Source organism: Paramisgurnus dabryanus, chromosome 22, assembly GCF_030506205.2.
Source record: "Paramisgurnus dabryanus chromosome 22, PD_genome_1.1, whole genome shotgun sequence".
NCBI classification, from domain to species: domain Eukaryota; kingdom Metazoa; phylum Chordata; class Actinopteri; order Cypriniformes; family Cobitidae; genus Paramisgurnus; species Paramisgurnus dabryanus.
Window position 1 is genome coordinate 15,490,311 of NC_133358.1, and position 21,435 is coordinate 15,511,745.

Here is a 21,435-nt window from a genome sequence, read left to right on the forward strand (position 1 = left end):
CCTTGCATTTGGATGCATTTTGTTAAATAGGTGCATTGCAGTAAACAGCCAAAGTAAAAAATCAACATGTTGTATAATTATATGGTAGGCCTAGACAGTTTGGACAAAAGGTGCAAAACCAGTAAAGAAATGCTGTTTTACTGTCATAATAAAGTCAAACTGTCCTTGTTGGCTACAAGTCTCACGGCTTGGGCACTACTGCTGAGTGGGCACTGGCATTCGGCCAATGAAAACAGAGAGTAAATGCTGTTCCCGATCTCTGGTTGGCTATAATTCGCATCGAGCTGTTTCTTGCATGTTTACAGCCAGCCGTCTGCAGAGCACGCTTGTTAACTAGCTAAATTAAAGAGGGATTTCATTAGTTTTCGCGAGGGAGGGCGGGCAGGATGGTAATGAGTTAACAGAGTGGCTATAATGAGTCTCGTGAGAAATGATTGAGAATGAAAGGCATTTGTTTGCCCATGGGAAGGTGAGTTTTGGATCGTGTGTCGTACCCCAGCTGTGTGAGAACTCTTTCCTGCATTGTGAGATATCTGTGTCTCTCTTCTTCCACCACCGTTCTCTGTTTCTGTGTGGGATCATCCTGCCGCCTCAGCATTTCGGCCAGTTTCACGCTGATCTCTTGCTCCGCACGCTTTATCTGTGCACGTACGCACTCTTGATTCTGAAGCTGCAAACACACATTTATTAAAATCAGGATTTATTAACTGTATGTTCCTACTGTAATACGTTTCACAGAACATAACATGCTTAAAATATCAGCACATATGTGACTCCGGACCATGAAATCAATTAGCATGGGTATATTTGTAGCAATAACCAACAATACATTGTATGGGTCAAAATTATCGATTTTTAATGCCAAAAATCATTAGGATATTAAGCAAAGATCATGTTCCATGAAGATATTTATGGTAAGTTAATATATTTAAAAAAATTATCATTAGTAATATGTGTTGCTAAGGACTTCTATGGACAAATTTAAAGGGTGATTATCTTAATATTTAAATATCTTGTACCCTCAGATTCCAGATTTTCATATAGTTGTACCCTGGTCAAATATTGGCCTGTCCTTAACAAATCATACATCAATGGAAAGCTTATGTATTCAGCTTTCAGATGATGCATACATTTCAGTTGACCTTTATGACTGTTTTTGTGGTACAAGGTCACAAATTATTAACCAAAGTCTCCTTTCATATTTCATGAAAATATAGAGTAACACTTTACTTGAAAGACTGACATGACGCCTTCATTATCATGACATGACACATGTCATGAACATGAAGGAGATTTTATGCAAATATATGACAAATGTCGTTAAGTGTTAATACTATTTCAAATATTTTTTATATGCAACAGAAGCATCAAAAAATTATACTTCGCTTTATATATTTGCACAATACATAAAAAACTGACCACTAACAGAACTTTTTCTTCCTCACACAAAGAGTTAAACAAAAAAATAACAAAACATTTAATTAATTTAATTTACTGTTATCAACTTTGCAGTGATCATAACAAAGACATCTCAAACAATGTCATCTTTGCATTAAAAATGACATAATTAAACGAATGGCACTAACGACAGTTGTCATAAATGTGAATAAAATCTCCTTCATGTTCATAGCACGTGTCATGTCATGATTATGAAGGTGTCATGTCAGTTTTATGAACACCCCTTCAAGTAAAGTGTTACCAAATATAGCTTCCTCTATGTAAAAATGTCAGCGCAATGTGAGTTGCATTAAGGTGTTTTATTAACCCTTTTCTCTAATAATTTTACATTTTTGTGTGATTCACTTAGTACAAATTTATACAAATTAGCCACATCATAAAATACTCTCCTGTGAGATCAGGATGGTACCTACTGATAACCAAATTTCATAATTATTTTAACAGAATTATTATTTCCACATCATTACCACTGTACCATACACATCTTGCAGTAAACAAATGATCGAATTACATTAAGCGACCATTTTTTTTACCTGCATTTGTCTCATATGTTGCAGCTGGAGGCGGAACTCAGAGATATTTTTCCTGAACAACTGTAAGTTAACATTTAAAGGGGCGTGTCCTGTTGGTGGTGTTGGGGCGGGGCTACGCTCAGCAGGCACTGATGCAATTTTTGGCGTTAATACTGGAGAGCCTCCTAAAAATGAAACAAAAACCACATGGAAGCAAACATGAAACTTAATGACATGATTTAAAGGATTAGTCTTAAAAAAATCCAGATAATTTACTCACCACCATATCATCCAAAATGTTGGTGTCATTCTTGTGTTTTCTGAGGAAAACATTCTAGGATTCTTCTAATTTTAATGAACTTTAATGGACCCCAACACTTAACAATTTTAATGCAGTTTAAAATTGCAGTTTCAAAGGACTCTAAACAATGCATAAGGGTCTTATTTAGCAAAACAATTGTCATTTTTGGCAAGAAAAATAAAAAAAATATGCACTTTTAAACCACAACTTCTCGTCTACCTGGGGCGTAGTTTCGCAAACGTCATCTGTGACCTCTTGACATGATGATGTATTACGTGAGGTCGCACTGGCGCGTCACAGGACCGGAGGAAGGCGAGAAGTTGTGGTTTAAAAGTGCATATTTTTTATTTTTCTTGCCAAAAATGCCAATAGTTTCGCTAGATAAGACCCTTATGCCTCGTTTGGGATCGTTTAGAGTCCTTTGAAACTGTCATTTTAAACTACATTAAAACTGTTAAGTGTTGGGGTCCATTAAAGTCCATTTAAATGAGAAAAATACCGGAATGTTTTCCTCAAAAAACAAAATTTCTTCTCGACTGAACAAAGAACGACATCAACATTTTGGATGACATGGTGGTGAGTAAATTATCTGGATTTTATTTATTTATTTATTTTTTTAAGAAAATTGACTAATCCTTTAATGATCTGGGTGAATAAAGATTTAGGTATTAACATATTTAAACATGCTTGTGGTGCTTGTGTATGTGTGGAATAAATTGGGAGAATATGTGGCGAGAAAAAGAAAGAAAATTACCTGCACTAGATGTGCTGTGAACTGGTGATCCAGACTTTACTGGTTTCTCACTGAAAAAAAAGTGGGAGACATATCATGTGACTAAACACAAACACAATCAATGTCAATCAAATTTAACACAATGCTTGATGTTAGTTAGTGTTAAAGTGGTTCAGGCATTGCCATTCATACAGGCAAACAGGGTAGTTAATTTAATTCATGCAGACAGACAGTTAGTTAGACAGTTGGTTAGTAGTCATCTAATCAACCAAACCCTCTTCCAACACTCCACCAACATTATTCCATCTTGGCCCTTTGATTTATTCTACATATTTATTGATTGATTTGGTAAACCCAGCACCGTCTTATAATGTGGCCTGAGAACTACGTTACCCAGCTTGCCTTGCTTACCTCTGGTGCTCCTTGTTGCCGTTAGTGCTGTGGCTCTTTAAGAGAGCATGCTGTACAAGACCAGTCAGACTGGCTATTTGATCCTCCATGGCCTTCATTCTCTCTCTGCAGAGAGATACAGAGTATATTGCATGCTTACTAATAATGGGGTGTGTGGAGATGGCGAAGGTCTTTGGGTGTGTGTTTGGATCACACTATTGACATTGGAAAGACGGCAATGCTTATCTAGTTGGCCAAACAACAATTCATATTTTTTATGCATGCATTCAAAACAACGCATCACCAATATTAAGTCACCTATTCACCTACAAGAAAATGAAGCCTTTTCAGCACACTCCTAAAACCGATTCATACTTTGCAGGTTTATTATCGTCTTTATTTTACAAGCTGATGTTTTCAGCCTCTGGCCTGTATTCAGTCCCGTAATATCATTTTAATCTGTCTGACCTTGTTTTGAATCTTCTCTGCTATGAGACAAACAGCCAAGCACATTGTGCATAGCCAGGCACAACAAAAATGTTTTATAGGTTACATCAAACATAAGGGCAAGACGGACCAATTTGATAAAACAAAGTTTTATCTTCCAGTCGCTGGAACAGTTCAAAGTCTTATGTGAGTTATGTAAGATTGTGTGCGTGAACAACATGTAAATCCACTCACTGGCTAACAGTAGCTGTGTTTCCATTGCAGATTTGAACAAAACTTTAGAGTTATTTTCTAAATATGACGGCATTTCCATAAATCGATGATATGCGACTGATGTTGGTAGGTTTACTAATATCACATATACCATACTAGGCATTATTTTTAACCAAAGGAGAGTATTATCCAAAAATTAATGCCAAGGAAAGCTTATATTTAGGCCGGGACACACTGGCTGCGTGGCATGAGTGGGGCGTTTCTGTTGCATGTCAGTTGCGTGGTGGCTGCGTCACATTTTCTGTGTCTTTACACACCAGAACCGTGCCTGACGCGGGGCTTGCACGCTGCTGCTGTAGCAGCCTAGTAGGTGGCATAGAGGGATGCCGCTGACAGACCAGGCATAAATAAAAAGCCTACTAATAAAGGACACCATCAATATTATTGACGGCAAAATAGACTATGTTTGACAGGTGCAATAATTGAAAATCGATATTTATTTATTTATTTATTTTTAAAATTACATTTAAACCTGAATTTATGACAACCTATAGACTTTCAAACATCAATATGTCACTAATTAATATGTATTTGTGTATAAAAAGACATATAAACATATTTTCATATTTTTGCCTGGAAAATTTGTGTGAAAATTTGTGAGTGTCGCGTGAAAAATAGGCGTTGATTCTATTTCTAGCATGCACGCGTTTCGCGCGTCTCATGCAGGCAGTCTGCAAGCTCTAACCTGTTAACATGGGAGCTGGATTAAAAATGGACACGCAACACAGCTGAGACGCTTAAGCCCGATTTATAGTCGTGCGTAAGTTCTAGCCTGTGCGTAGCCTGATGCGCACCTCACAAAAATTTTAACAGCGCGTCACATCTACGCGGATCGCAAGCGCTGTGATTGGTCCACCAGAACCCCTCCCGTCAGGTAAAAAAACTGTGTCATAGGTATTTCCGTTTGTGACGGTGAAAACAAAGATGAGCCAAGTTGAGGAGTGATTTAACTCAAACTGCATCAAAAGTCGCTGTTTATTTACTTCCATCATTGCTGGTCATCTCAAATTATACCCAACAAGTTTTTGTTTCTTCTTCGTTTGTGGGTTAACTTGCTAAGCTTCTTCTTCTTTGAAGTTTGCGTTGCAACTGTGGTTACACGCGTGGTTACTGCCTACCAGCGGTCTGCGCGTGTGTTTGCACGTCAACGCAAACGACGACGCAAAAGTATAAATGAAAACCGGCGCGGAACCTATGCCGTCGCGGCTACGCTGTCGGACCTACGCACGACTATAACGAGCCCTTAAGTGTGTCACCGGCCTTAGGAGCGGCAACGTGTATCTTGGAGGTAATAGTACATTATTGTCAATCTAAAGAAATGTGGGAGTGTTAACCAAACATTATTGGCAAAGAAAGTCTCTTATACTTGGGAGCAGACACGTACTGAGGTGTTTCTGGGAGGTTTTAATACATACCACATCATCTTCAAATAATAATGATGTGACTTACTTGCAGCAGGTGACCTGAAAATGCGAATAAACGGTTTCCATTTCAGTTTTACGAAATATACCTTTTCCGAATTCTCTCGAACCACCTCATGCGAGAGTGACTTTTTGCGATATATGGAAGTTTTTGCATTGACCATGTTTTCAATTTGCAATATCATTTTGCGCAATTTAACTCTTTCCCTGCCATTGACAAGTTAACTCTGAATTGACTCTCGCTCTGAATCTAATCTCTATCAAAAGTTCCTTCACAAAAATGCAATTATATTTTTTACTTTGGAAGAAACCTACCCATATTTGAGAGGTGATAAAAAGAGAACAAATGAAGGTAGGATGAAATTTGTTTTTTGAAATCAGAGGGTGTATTTGTTTGTTTATATATTTAAAGAAGAACATTTTCTTAAAGGCATTTAACTTTTGTGAAAAACATAAAAAATGCTGGCGCCGGCTGGCAACTTTTTTTTTAAACGGTGGCGGGGGAAGAGTTAAAGGGTAATGGAAACGCAGCTAGTGTCTTACAGAATTCATGTCTTCATGATGTTAACATCTTTACATACATCAGCAATACAATTTACATTTTAGATCCAACTCCTACCTGCCAGGTGTAGGTAAAGAAAGATGAAACAGCCTCTTTGAGACAACCTTTGAACGTGTTTTTTCCAAGCTCTACTGACTTGCTATTCATTTGATCATTATATTTCTATGTATTTTTTTAAACTTTATTTTACTTTCATTTTTTTTTATGTCCTTCCATAATGTATTTCCGTGAATCTTTATTACAAGGTGCTATAAAATAAATTTGTTTCCTTACTTAAAAAGAAATAAGTTGCACATAAACACGAAACCATGCACAGGCACTTTCTCAACCCTACATCTTAATAATGCGAACATAAAAACAGCCACTGTTATAGGAGAGTTTTAAATATTTAGATGACTCATTGCCATCTACACGTATCTATGTTTCGGATGCAGTTAGGGAACAACATAATGCAATGCAATGAAGTGTTACAATAAACGTTACTGATGCAGAGTTAGAATGAACATGAATGTACATTTAGGGATGTGTTTTAAATGAAAAGTTAGTGTCACGCCCTTCCTGTTTTTTCTTTTAGTGACGATCAACTTACCGTGTCTGAGGGTCTGCCGAGGGCGCCAAAGGATTGTGACCCTGAATATCAGGAGTTGCCGGGGACCCCATGCCACCCCTTGCCTTTACCATGGCGTCCATAGCAACGGGTGTCTCTTTCCTAAATGACTGTCTTACAGGTGAGGATCTCTCTAGAGTCATTTGTTGGCCAGTGTGAATGTCCATCATTCTTATCTCGCCCATTCTGTGCGGGGAAGCGGGCGGGGTTTTGGAGCCCAGCATTGGCAGCTGGCTATCCGTGTACTTCCTGCTTTTCTGGCGGAAGAGTGAATGATGGTCGACGGCTTCCATGGGAACGCCAGGGTTACTGTACGAACGCATGGTGGCACGGTGGTAGGCGTGGTCTATTGTGTCAGGGGGTGGACCATGGTGATGTAACATATAGGGATCAGCATAATGGCCTTCGGCTCGAGCAGGAAGTGACATGCTCTTTGCAGTCACGTCCTCGTCGGGTTTGACGTCTCGTCGCTCGAGGATGGCGCTGGGGCTGGGAGAAGCCGAGCGGGCCGGTGAAGGGAGCGTGTTTCCGCGTGGCATTGTGGCACCGCCGACTGCACCGCCGACCGCACCGCCTGCAGAGCGAGGACCGAATGGAATACGAGAGGGTGATGGGGGCATAGTGTGAGGTGTGGTAGGGGACATGGTGCCCTGCATGTGAGGTGGTGGGGGGCCCATTGGAGGCTGCCGGAGAGGGTGACCGTCCCGTCCACCATACATCATCTCTCTGTGAACCTGAACAGAGACCAAAAATAAATACATAAATAACATTTCTTCTTCAAATGTATTTATGAGTCACACAGTGTTTTCAAACTACTATAAAAACATAAACGATGCAATGCAATAGACCCAAAGAGAGTCCAATAAACAAAAGGGAGCTTTAGAAAAATGAAAACTGTAAACCTGAGAAAATGCATCTTAAGAAATCACATGCAAATATTATTTTAAGAATTGAGTGATACCTTTCTATCTTACATGTGAAATGAATTCTTAAGAAGGCAAATAAACAAGCACTGTGGGACACTGTGGTATTCAGTGGTTAAAAAAGCACTTGTTTAGATCGAATAATATGTTATTGTGCAAAGGCTTAAATTCAGAGCACCTGTAATCTGTGCTGTTTTTAAACAGGCAGCACACACGGGAAGCCTGATCTGACCTGACCACCCATGCAGGTCCCCTCCTGATCCCACTAATACACTTCAGATGGAGATTTTGTAAAAAAAAAAAAAAACGCAAAGTTTGCACGTGGTGGGACTGGTGCGTGTGTGCTAACACATAGGTGGCTATGGTTGGAATCTGTTTCACAATGCTGTAATTAAACGGCGTGAGGGTGCTATTGTGTTCCCCTTAACAGACGTCTGCTTTCATTAGTGTCATAAAGAGATGCTACTGGTTTACCACCTTCTGGGCCAAAAAACTGTTTATGATCTACTGATAAACTGCTGTTTTATTCACATGTGAGAGAAAATACAATGGGAAGGAGAGTTACAAAATCCAAAAGGAGAAAAACAGGACTATTAGGACCACACATAAAAACATAAAAAATATTTTTTAAAATAGATTTAAGAGTTTATTTTAATGTATTATGCGCAAGTGCAATTAAAAATGTACAAAAATGCTCATAGATCTTTAAAGAAAAGTCAATGGATAATTAATAAGTTATATAGCCCAGTGGTTCATAAAGGGATAGTTCACCCAAAAAATGAACATTCTGCCAATTCTGTCTTTGTTTTGCTGAACACAAAAGATGATATTTTGAAGGACATTATTAACCAAACAGATCTGGAGCAACATAGGTTTCCATTTTATTTTTCCTACTATGGAAGTCAATGATGCTCCTGCTTCTTGCTTGATAACAATGAAGAATCTCAGATGCAAAACCCTCTAAGTGTGTCTGACAGGTTTTCTTGTAAATTATTATTTTGTATTAAGACAAAAATTATTGTTCTGCCAAAAAACAGTATTTCTAAATAACATGACGCCATTAAATGATGACATAATTTTTGCGTACATTTTTGTTGTGAGAGCATAAAGCATTTGTAATTCAAGAGATTATAAGAAACAATAAACCAAAATATTTTTTCCCCAAAAAGTCTATTGTCATATTAATTATTTGGGCGATTTTTGGGTCTGTGCAGTTAATTAAAATACAAAAGGGCATGTATTTTTATTTTTGTATATTAAATCATTTTGGTACAGTACTGGGTCACCACGACATCTGATGTAAAATCTGGACATTAAAGAAGAAATTTCACAAGACGTTTTTAAGATGTTAAATAAATCCTTGGTGTCCTCAAAGTATGCATGTGAAGTTCAAGCTCAAAATACCATATAGATAATTTATTATCGCCTGTTAAAATTGCAACTTTGTAGTTGAGTAAAAATGTGCCATTTTGTGTGTGTCCTTTTAAATAAGCTGATCTCTACACTAAATGGCAGTGCTGTTGTTGGATAGTGCAGAATAAGGGGTGGTATTATTATCCCCTTCTGACATCACAGGGGGAGCCAAATTTCAATGACCTATTTTTAACATGCTTGCAGAGAATGGTTTACCAAAACTAAGTTACTGGTTTGATCCTTTTCACTTTTTCTAAGTTGATAGAAGCACTGGGGAACCAATTATAGCACTAAAACATGAAAAAAGTCAGTTTTTCATCATATGTCCGCTTTAAAGCAAAATCAGCTGCATAACTGAATTAGTCAACAAAAATTCAGCATTCAGCATTCACACTAATCATACGACCATGAAAGAGTAATTAAATTCAAAGAAAAACTAATGTAGAGAGAAACTAAACCTGTTTCATTTCGGCGCTTAAAATGACAGCGAAACAAAACTGTAAAATTAATTTAGGCACTTTTGTCACCCCAGGCACAGTTTCAATGTTTGTTAAAGTATCATTTCATTAGCTTAGTGACATGTTGACATTGAACAATTGAGACTATTGAAATGAATTTGAGAATGCATCAGATCAGTCATTAGGAGATTAAATGTCAGTTAGGATGCTATCTTAAAAAGCAGCCGCTTGTGTAGGCAGTAGACAGCAAGGCAGTTTGTCTCGTACAAAAATAGAAAACGAGAGATATGCAGAACAAGTCTTAAAACCAATAAGCTTTATCAGATAATCCACTCAATACAAATAAAGCTTCTTTTTACGAAGCATTTCGTTTCAGTCAAATGACATGGTCCATTCTGCCCTGCCTCATTTTCTCTGAAACAATAAAAGCTTTGTGCATGTGTGAGTCAGAGACCAGGCTACACCCAGAACAGGTGAGCGATCCAAGAGTTTATCTGCCTCAGGACAGCAGCATGCTCTTCAGTGACATCATATCCCCATGGTGACTAATCAAATAGATACACTATTCGATGGTTAAAAATGTGTAGGTATAAAATTACACAAGGAACTGATTTTACTTGAATACCAATCCAAAATAAACTTACTTGTGTGGAAATTCTAAGAAAGGAAAATCACAAATTAGATCAATTTAATATCTTAGTTGTTTCTCCTCCTAGACATCAATGAGATTAAATGAAGAGCAAATGGACACTCTGAGATATTTCACCTGAGAAAAAGACTCAGAAATCTCACAAATATCTCCATTAGAGTTTAAAAAGAGATCTCGGTCACAAAATGAGCTCAGATTTGACAAGTCTGCACTCAAAACTCAATATTATTTAAAAAATTAAACCAAATATGGAAAAAGATGAATCCAAATATTTCTTATCAAATTAACCCAAATTCAAACGTATAAAGTAATTTACAGCTGCAATGCTCTTAGTGAAATTGAAAAAAAAGTATAGAATTTTTTTACAATTGTTTTGTCAACTAATATTTTTAAAGGAGACATTTCACAAGACTTTTTAAGATGTCAAATAAATCCGTGTTTGAGAAAAAATTTGATGTTTTGTGTGTGTCCTTTTAAATGCAAATGAGCTGATCTCTGCACTAAATAGCAGTGCCATGATTGGATAGTGCAGATTAAGGGGCAGATTATCCCTTTCTGACATCACAAGGGAAGCCAAATTTCAATGACCTGTTTTTTCACATTCTTGCAGAGAATGGTTTACCAAAACTTAGTAGCTGGGTTGATCTTTTTCACATTTTCTGGGTTGATAGAAGCACCGGGGAACCAATTATAGCACTTAAACATGAAAAAAGTCAGGACATGTTCCCTTTAAGTTGCATTAACTCAGAATTGTAAGGCAACCAGTAAACTTATGTTTTAAATTGAACCAATTTTATAGTGTGAGAAACTCCATTAAATCTTCTGCGCTATCAAAGAGCATCTCCTGAGCAATAACATTTAACTCTGGGTTGTGACCTGAAGGTTTAAATGTGTATGGCTCAAATAAAAGCTTAAAATATATTTGAAACTATAACCTTGATATCTTTAATATGACCTCCTCATCTCCTAATCTCAAAATTAGATTTGGTCACAGACAGAGACACATTTTTACATCAGTCCATGCATTAGCTGAGTTTGCTGCGGTGGGAAGGAAAGACGATCATCTCCAGATGTTACCTGAGCAACAACATGAAAGCCCTAGCCTGTCTCAACAACCCAGAAACTCTTTCTCTGCATTACCTTAAAAGGGAGAATCTGGTGGAGGAGGGCTGACATGAAACATTAAACCTCTGATAAATAAAGAACCAAATCAAAAGATGATGGAATGAGGACATTTGGTTTGAATTAAAGATGCCCATTTATTTCCTTGTTCATTCACTCTCCACTCCCTTCCTATCTCTTAATTAGAAAAAAAGCCACTTAGGACGTATGAACAGGACGAGACTCTCCAATATATCCAAAACAAAAGCAAAATAGCCAATGTCAACCTTGCCTCTGAAATCCAGGCTAAAGTCCCATTGGCATTAAAGATTCATTTCACTCGTTGATTTCAATCTTTGACATGATCTTACTCAGTCATATAATATTAAAGATGTCAAGGTTATTTTTCACACAATGTTCTTTAAATAATGTAGGATGATTTTATGTAGAAAATTGGGTCACATATAGACAAAAAAAATCACATATGGGTGATTCTTGCGAAATTAGACTTGCATGTTTGATTGACAGCAACGCTTCAAGAGGAAAAGTTGTTCACCATGAGCAAATCTATCATATGATGTCATGTTTGTGTGTGTATGTCACATGATAAAGGCACCGAAATATGCTATTACGCCCCCTAGTGGCCAAATGACACCGTAATTCTTACAGGCCTTCAGGAGCAGTACACGAAGAAGCACAGTGCGTTTTGTTCCGATCGACCTCCGTTAACCCTGTCAAATCAGTCCTCAACCTTCATTGGCTGATGACGGCCATGTTTTTGGAGATATGCCAATGTCCTTCTAGACCCTCATGGTACATTGCACAAATACACACCATAACAAATATTAAGTGTATCGGGCTAACGGTCGTGTAGTAATTGCCATTCCTGAACTCAAGCCGATAATAGCGCAGCCTAGTGGCCAAAATCCGCATCCTTTGTACTGTGATCCCGGAGTGAGCTGGTACATATGAAACGTGAGGTGTCATGAAACATTTTGATAAAAAAAAGTATGAGTATCAAAATAAGAAACATACAGTTACAAACATCTGTTCATGTACTATTTTGCACATGATTTCAAATGACATCATACAACCAATTTTGTTGTTTTTTCTACATTTAAGGGGAAATTTTCATTACCGCAACATGTCCATGACTGGATTTGGGTTCTTTGACATGGAAAATTTATAATTAAAAAATCTAAATGATAAAAAGTTTCAGTGCATGTTATAGCCTACTATAAACATTTACAGTAAAAACATGTGGTATTTGGTGATCATTGGTAAATGTAGAGACAATAATAAGGAATATAAATGTGTAAAATTTTCTCATCCTCCACAACAATTTTCAATCATTGTTTAAGCTCAAGGAACTAACATTTAAAAAAAAATTGTTGTAAGGGACATAATTGACTGAGACACTCAAGATGGCTACCAGGTAAGCAGTTCTTATTTTTTCTCTCCAGATAAAAGTTGAAATTTTGTTTGTCATAGTACCTAGACAACTTTTTAGCTCTCATTGCCGAAACATGAGTTTGTAAATGCATATATTTAATGTAATATTGCGGTAATGATCATTTTTGATAATGATAATCTAAAAAAATGTAAATAATTCTTTAGGAAATATTTTTTAAATCCTCTAAAAATAATGGTTATAAGTTCAGACCTTAATCTTATTTGTGCAAAAAAAGGCTTTTAAAAAAATCTGATGCTGGACACTTTCTAAGTCTGGATTTCTTTCTATTAGTGGTTTTGCCACAGTCTCTGCCTTAGGCAGCATCACTTCGGCAACAGTATGGCACATATTGTGGACAAAAATGAGAAGCAATTACCCAAATTACACATTTTGCTCTGATTGGCTAGAAACTTTCCCTGTTGTTGGTTAACTAGTCTGGCTACATAACTCAGACTCCACTGCGTTTTTAGGAGTCTGTTTCAAATTAACATCTGTGGTCAGGTACACTTCACAAAGATCTGCCAGCATACAGACTGGCATTGAGCACACACTGTGCAGTGTGTGTGTGTGTGTGTGTGTGTGTGTATGCATGAACACACTGGATCTAGATCTCTGTTATTACAATCCCATTAAATCACGCAAAGTAAAAACATCTGAGTAAAGTCACTTGCGTGTGCATCCTTGTGCACTTTTCTTTCCGTTTTTCTTGCTTTTCATCTGTCTTTCTGTCACAGGCACACACAGAAATGGTGTGTTTTAACAGGTGCAGGATTTATTTGATTAGTGTGTTAATTCTGTCTGAGTATCTGCATGCCTGCTTTAACTGAGAAGGACAGATCATGTGTTTCTGTGTCTGAGTTTGTTCGTGCATGGGTAAAGTGTATCCATGTGTCTACTCCAGTATAAAGCTCTACAAGCATAATGGATCTCTTGTCCGCGACAGCTACAATAACAACAACTGTGGTCAGACTGAGTCCGCATGGTCTGGATCATGTGTGTGTCAGCTCAATGGCCATATTTGAATTATTGAAACAAACACAATTATACTGTGGGGTCCGCAGGCCAAACTCCTCATTGGATGCTATGCCGTATTTATATGATATGCCATTTGGTCCGTCATGCCTGACAAACAAAAGTGTGTTTTAAATAGGAAAAATATTGAAACTCTTTGGTTATTTTTAAACGTGATGCTAATGGTCTAATCAGATTCAATGGATTATGCTAAGCTATGCTAAAAGTGCTAACGCCAGACCCGGAGATCAGCTGAATGGATTCCAAAACGATAAGAATCAAAAGTTTTACTCTAGGGGAGCTGGAAAAAAAGCATATTTTCAAAAAAATGGAGTGTCCCTTTAATATTGAATGTGTCCTCTTTTAAAAAATTCCTGCATTGTTATTGGATGGATTGGAATACAAAACAATCTTACATATTTGAACCACTAAAAACAGTTAATGTCAATGCAAATAAATCTGTAAAAACATCTGCAGACTGGCACAATACTAATTGAGAAAATTTCTGTTATTATATTTCTCTAACCAAATTAAGGGATCTCCTGTGGCCCAATGTGTAGAGCACTGCATTGCATTGCACCAACAGGAACCCATAGAAAACATGGCTATGTTTTTACTGACACGACATGGGCTGGGCATGATCTGTATTGGTCACATGGTAAAGCATGTGAGAGCTTGTAAGAAACCTGAACCTTTGATGAATGTTATTCAATAACGCCACTGCCACAAGCGCCTAAATAGTGTCTAGTCCCTCCCTAGGCAATTTTCTGTATCTATCCTATCTTTATCTCTCTGTGTATTTGCATATAAGTCATAACACAATGTACTTTAATCCCTCCGCACATGCAGGCAACGAGCTGTTTAATTTCTAACTTTGCACGCACATTTCAGTATATACATTAGCTATACAAGCAAACAAAACAGGTCTTTCACTTCCCTGAAACTTTTCAAACTTCCCTCGAGGATCCGATGGAAGTGTGTAATTAAATGCATATTAGCTGTGCGCCGGTCAAAGCCAGGCCGGGGATTACCAGGAACAAAAGTCCGGGGCTACCTAGTTAAATTTTGGGAAGCACACAGAAAACCAAAGCCTTGTGATCTAATTTCCGTTACATCACTGGGAAACAAATACGGCCGGCATGGCATAAGATTAGAGGGGATTATGGGAGGGTAAGGAATGAGAAAAAAGTCTATGCTTTCTATTCAGTTGCCTCTGCTTCAGTCCTGATCCAATCCTTCTGAAATTCGGACAAAGAAAGAATTGGACTGGGGTGACTGGGGGGGGGGGGGGGGGTGAGTCCAACTGTGAAGAGCAGAGGAACCCCTTGAGATAGCCGAACAGAAGGAGGGGTGCTGAGAAGGGACCTGCTATTTAAATTACCCACTCATTTTCTGTGCATGCAAAAACAAGATCTGGCATGGACTTGACAGAAAGCAGCCAATGAGAGCTCTCAAAAGCACTAAATTTCATAACCCCATACATATTTTTTTTTTTAAATCTGTGCTTGGGAAACATAAATCTGTTCTGACTTGTTGCATAAAACAGGGATTTCCAATAAAGATGACAGAGTACTTCGATTACAGCGATTACAGAAAAAGTTGAAACTTAATGCTGATTCAAGTGTGCATGACAGGAAATGCAAAACATCCTTGATTCCTGTAAGCACATTTAGATTTTTTATTTTTGGATGAACTCTTAACTTACTTATAAGGTTAAAATTAAGCATTTGTCTATACAATGACCAAATATACACAAAATGCACTATAACAGTAGTATAAGTACAGGTTGGCACTTACCCTTGCGTCCCCATTGCTTGGTCGGGGTCCATGATTGAAGACTTGTGCAGGGTCTTTGTGGTACACCTTCAAGCAGGAGTGATCCGTGATGCTCCTGCGAGGAGAAAAATCCACCCCATCATTTAGATAAACAGACCAAATATCACCATCCGAACGGGGTCGAGCACGGCGGGTGGAAGCCTGCCACCGTAGCTCGGCCACCATGGGGTGCAACATGGGCTGAGGGACATCAACACGTGAGAGCGGAGAGTGACAGCGCGAGTAAGAATCGTGAGAATGAATCGATCCACTGAGAGACATGGGCGAGTGAGAGCGAGAGACTGAAGTCGAGAAGCCACGGCGTTCTGCATTAACGACATACATGATGGCTGAGACATCCATTAATCCAAGAATGGTCCACTAGGCCACCATTAAGATAAAACATTAACTGTCCACTAAGTTTGCATATGTTTTCCGAGCACGGAGTCTCTGTCTTGTCCATAAACTGTGTCTGTGTGTGGACAACTACTCAATTCTGTAAGGGGATGTGTGTTTTTCTTAGTAAGTCTGATATTGCTGGTCATGTGATTGTAATTCATATTAACAGCCCTAATAAAAGAATGTCAAAGTACATTCTGAATCACTATGGTAGTCAAAGGAGAGGAACTGCTTCCGTTTACAGGACAATACATGTGGATGTGAAGCAATTTGCTAGTCATCATTACTCAGCGAATGATAATACCAAATCAAAGAGAAAAAAGATTTAAAGGGACAGTACATACAAACACGTAAACAAACCTGTATGGCTTTCCTTCTTTTCTTTCTTTAATCATTACACACTTTCAGAACATAATAAGAGATGTTTTGAACTAGAAAGTTCATTCTGTACTTTTTCATACAATACAAGTGGATGGGAACTAGAAGCCACCCAGTGAAAAATATGCACCTGCGCTGAAAGAAACATTCCACTTTTTTGAAAATATGCTCATTTTCCAGTTCACCTAGAGATAAACATTTGATTTTTACCGTTTTGTAATCCATTCATTCGATCTCTGGTTCTGGTGGTACCTCTTTTAGCATAGCTTAGCATAATTCATTGAATCTGATTAGACCATTAGCATCACGCTCAAAAATAACCAAAGAGTTTTGATATTTTTCCAATTTAAAACTTGCCTCTTGCATTGTTACATTTTGTACTAAGACAGATGGAAAATTTAAAGTGGTGATTTCCTAGTGTGATATGACCAGGAACTATACTCTCATTCCGGCGTAATAATCAAGGACTTTGCTGCTGTAACATGGCTGCAGCAGGCGAGTCATTCTATGAAACGGGTGCCATTTGGGTCCGCAACATTTGATGAGATGCATAAGGCACAAAAATGTCCCAAAATGTTCTTACAAAGCTTAAAGTTATTCATTCAAGGGTTCTTGTTAATATGATATATGATAAAAACACTATTCTTAAAGAATAACATACTATTTTTAATAATTTTGCATTAGTACATAGCCATTTTCACATGTCCGTGTTGACCAACATGACATTTGCATCCAAAATATCACCAAATAAGTTATGTATTTTAAAAAAATATATATTGTTTTCATGATTATATTTGTGTCCCTTTTCACATAAGATACATTTTATTCAAAATAAACCTTATTTTTTTGTAAATATTTGATGATTTGTGTGCGTCCCTCAATTTGACTTACCACCCCGTCACACTAACTTGTTTTATCTATAAATAATGTACTGTTGCTTTAAATGAGATCACAAAGCAGAAGTGACATCATTGGAGCCTTGTTGCCACCAAGAACAAAATCAGGCAAGTACTGATATTCCTCTACATTCTTTATTTGTTGATTTTTCGTGTTAGACAGGCTCCGTCAAGCTCAAAGCAACCACCCCGTCACGCAAGATAGAGAGGGAAAACTAATTTCGATATATTTTTTTACATTATTAATGCAAATAAAATTATATTTCAGATAGAATGCATGTATGCTAGGTGAGGAACTTGACCACATGGGAGATCTGCGGCCATTTTGGGATGATATTTACCATCCCGTCACATACCACCCCGTCACAAGTTTTATTGTGACGTGGTGGTAAGGGATGTGACGGGGTGTTTCTGATATAGACTAATAAATTGTTTCTGTTAACTTAACATGGTTTGTTTATTCATTCACTCACTCACTATGTCACTCAATCACTATGTAATTTACTCACTATGTCACTCACTCATTCACTCACTCACTCACTCACTGTGCCACTCACTCACTCACTGTGTCACTGTGTCACTCACTCACGCACTCACGCACTCACTCACTCACTCACTCACTGTGTCACTCACTCACTGTGTCACTCACTCACTGTGTCACTCACTCACTGTGTCACTCACTCATTCCCTCACTCATTCACTCACTGTGTCACTCACTATGTCACTCAATCATTCACTCACTCACTCACTGTGCCACTCACTCACTCACTCACTCACTCACTCACTCACTGTGCCACTCACTCACAGTGTCACTCACTCACTGTGTCACTCACTCACTGTGTCACTCACTCACTGTGTCACTCACTCACTGTGTCACTCACTCACTCACTCACTGTGTCACTCACTCACTCACTCACTGTAATGATGCTCTTATTTTAGTTTTTCACAGCATGACCAAAGTTTCCAATGTTAATGTTTCCCCTCCCCCAGTTTTATAAAGATTAAAACAAGCATACCATATATAGATACACACTTTGTCCATACCACCTTGTCACAGTGAACCTATCTGTGACATCAGTTACCACCCCGTCACGGGGTCATTTTGTTAAAAACTTATGTAATAGAAAATACATTTTAAATAAATTAATGTTGAATGATGTTCTTGTTGTGTGGACTAATCGAATAAATGTAAGTTTATTTGTATTTTTTAAGTGTATTCGTATGTTTTTGTACAAACAATGAGGCCATTAAAATGTCGAATTCATATTTCAAGATTAAAAAACGAATAATAATTATTTAAATTAAATTATAGACTTTCTATTGATGGTTTCCAAGAAAGGGACATTTTACTATTAGGAAAACATTAGATTTTATAAATATATTTCTTGTTTTACTACACAGATGGCATACATATTGTCCGTGACGGGGTGGTAAAAGAAAGACTTCTGTGCCAGAATAAAACTGATAATATTATTAACAATTTTGTACCTGAGCTGGGAAAATATGTTTTTTGGGAGGATTAACAATATATTTAAAGTTGTAAGTAAAAAAAATAAAGTTTGTTCTTAATGAAAATTTGGAAAATTGCAAAGTGGAAATGGCACCCGTTTCGTAGAATGACTCAGGCGTAGTGATATTACACACTGCCGGAAAATAGTCCTCTTGGTAACTTTCAATATCAGGGGACTATTTTCAGGCGCTGCGTAATATCATTGCGCCTGCTGCAGCCATGGTCTAATCAGATTTCAATGGATTGTGCTAAGCTATGCTTAAGTGCCGTTTTCTGGCTGACATTTCTAAAAGAGGAATTTCTATGAGACTGAGATGTTTAGCATGTCTAGCACTTTTTGTACGTTTGTGAATGTGGGTAGACTACCATTATTCAACAAAGACAAGGTAAAAATGGTTTTTCATTTTTGGGTGAACTATCCCTTTAACATTACATTAAACTGTCATTTAAATGTCATTAATTGTTAATACTATGTCAAATAATTTTAAATACCTTAACAAAATGCAACAGAAGCATCAAAAAATTATACTTAACTTTATGTATGTGCACAATACATTAAAAACCGGCAACTAACAAAGCTTGTTCTTCCTCACACAGAGGGATCTGACATTTTCTGACATAGAAAAAAACTAACAAAACATTTAATCAATTACATTTAATGTTATTAACTTTGCAGCGATATGGACCCAACGCGGCATGGCTTAGCTCATTATTGTACTCTTTTTTTATTTAATTTTATTTTCAAATGCAATAAAATATAATTTTATCCATTTTAATTATTATTATTATTGAATTATTGATTTTATTTCTTAAACACATGGAGGAAACTTAAAAAAATCATTATAAACTGAAAAATATTCATGATGTTGTTATAAAACTATTTAACAGAGTATTATTAACACTTAATGACATTTTAATGACAAATTATATATATTTGTACCACTGTAGGTGAGGTCAAGAAAAATATTCATGACGCTGTTATAACACTATATGACAGAGTATTAACACTTAATGACAATTTAATGACAAATTCAATTTGTATCACTGGTAAAAAGTAGGGATGCACCAATACCGATACTGGTATCGGGTATCGGCCTCGATACCACATTTTCTAAAGTACTCGTACTCGTTAAAAGTCCCCCGATACCTGGAATCGATACCACGATCTGAGAAATGTCTATGTTTGAGCGGCGTGTAAGGGGTTAATGCCTCTTGTGTTGTCCATCGAGGCAGAGTTTACAACAAACTGGAAAACTAGTCCTTTGTTTTTTTGTTAAATTATATGACTAAAGCTGTTACCTGTAAATTTAAATCATGTTTTTTTATTAAGTACTCTGTATCGGTATCGGCAAGTACTGAAATGCAAGTACTCGTACTCGTATTCCAAAAAAGTGGTATCGGTGCATCCCTAGTAAAAAGTGGTCAGTTATGTTGTCTTGATAATATCAAGCTGTCATGACAAGTTATGATGTATTGGTTAATGTCAAGTTGTCATATTAAAAGCCATCTCAAATAATGCCATCTTTGCATTAAAAATTTCATAATTGAACAAATTACACTTAATGACAGTTCTCATAAACATCCATACAATCTCCTTCATGTTTATAGCACGTGTCATGTCATGATTATGAAGGTGTTGTGTCAGTCTTATGAACACCTCTTTAAGTAAAGTGTTACAGAACTTTTTCTTTAAATGGCTGACTTCCAACTGGAGAAAGAATGTTTACTGGTTTACTCTTTTCATCTGAAGAGAGCTAGAGAAATAAAGACGAGTAGGAAACCAACGAAGAAGCGGGGTTGGCAGAATGTGTGAGGGTGGGGGGAGAATGGAAAGAACAGAAAGAATAAAAGAGCCTGATGTGGGAGTGTTTGTTTGAAGTGTGACATTAGTGGAATGTTAATATTAGTTGTGCTGCTGAGTGATGCATGACAAATGAGGACATATTAACTTTAGCTGTATCACTCTCGCACAAGTCTGAGACTGTAATTTTATCACACACAAATCTAGTTTACATTCTGTTTGTGTGCTTATACTCGGTCTGAACTCTTAAGTATGTTCCAAATAAACATGCGAGATTTAACTTTTGAACTGTTGCTCAAGGAAAAGGAACAGAGAAGGAAATAGGAGTGCAGTGTGACCTCAGAGCAGGTCACATCCTGTGTGGAGTGATGTCATGCATTTAGCTGTCAAACAAAGGAAGACTGTAATCTGTAATGATAAGCTTATAAAAATGATTCATAATTTTGTGCTGCTCTTGTCAGGCTGATGTAAAGATAAGTAGGTAAAGTAAGCTGCAATTCTATGTTTCAAACAGAGATGGTGACAGAGAGAGAGGTTTATATTTATAAATGCAGTTATTACTCTATTATTTGAAATAGCTTATTTAGGACAGTATATAAACACAAACTCCAGTTTATGTGATCCCTTTCATTTTTGATAAATACTAATATTTTGCAAATTTTCCACGGGGAATGTAAACTTATGAGCTGAACTGGAACTGAAAATAAACGGGTTTTAAAGGTGCAATGTGTAACTTTAAGAAGGATCTCTTGACAGAAATGCAATATAATCTACATAACTATATTATCAGTGGTCTATAAAGACCTTACATAATTAACTGTATTGGTTTTATTTCCTTCAAATAAGCTATTTTTATCTCCATACACCGCGGGTCCCCTTACATGAAAGTCGCCATCATGTTTCTACAGAAGCCCTAAACAGACA

General features: G+C 37.2%; 1 protein-coding gene across 11 annotated transcripts in view; it reads right to left on the reverse strand.

Moving 5' to 3' along the window:
- Window positions 1–21,435, reverse strand: part of LOC135785460 (sickle tail protein homolog) — a 155,350-nt gene that overhangs the window by 24,555 nt on the left and 109,360 nt on the right. For 10 of the 11 annotated variants that reach the window (XM_065294910.2, XM_065294909.2, XM_065294907.2 and 7 more), the window contains 6 exons: window positions 15,510–15,603; window positions 6,687–7,438; window positions 3,416–3,520; window positions 3,026–3,075; window positions 1,992–2,155; window positions 495–670 (listed from right to left, as the gene is read on the reverse strand). In XM_065294910.2, the coding sequence (XP_065150982.1) occupies window positions 495–670; window positions 1,992–2,155; window positions 3,026–3,075; window positions 3,416–3,520; window positions 6,687–7,438; window positions 15,510–15,603 (1,341 nt within the window). The remainder of the gene's footprint in view (window positions 1–494; window positions 671–1,991; window positions 2,156–3,025; window positions 3,076–3,415; window positions 3,521–6,686; window positions 7,439–15,509; window positions 15,604–21,435) is intronic. The other variant, XM_065294908.2, reaches the window with a different exon arrangement.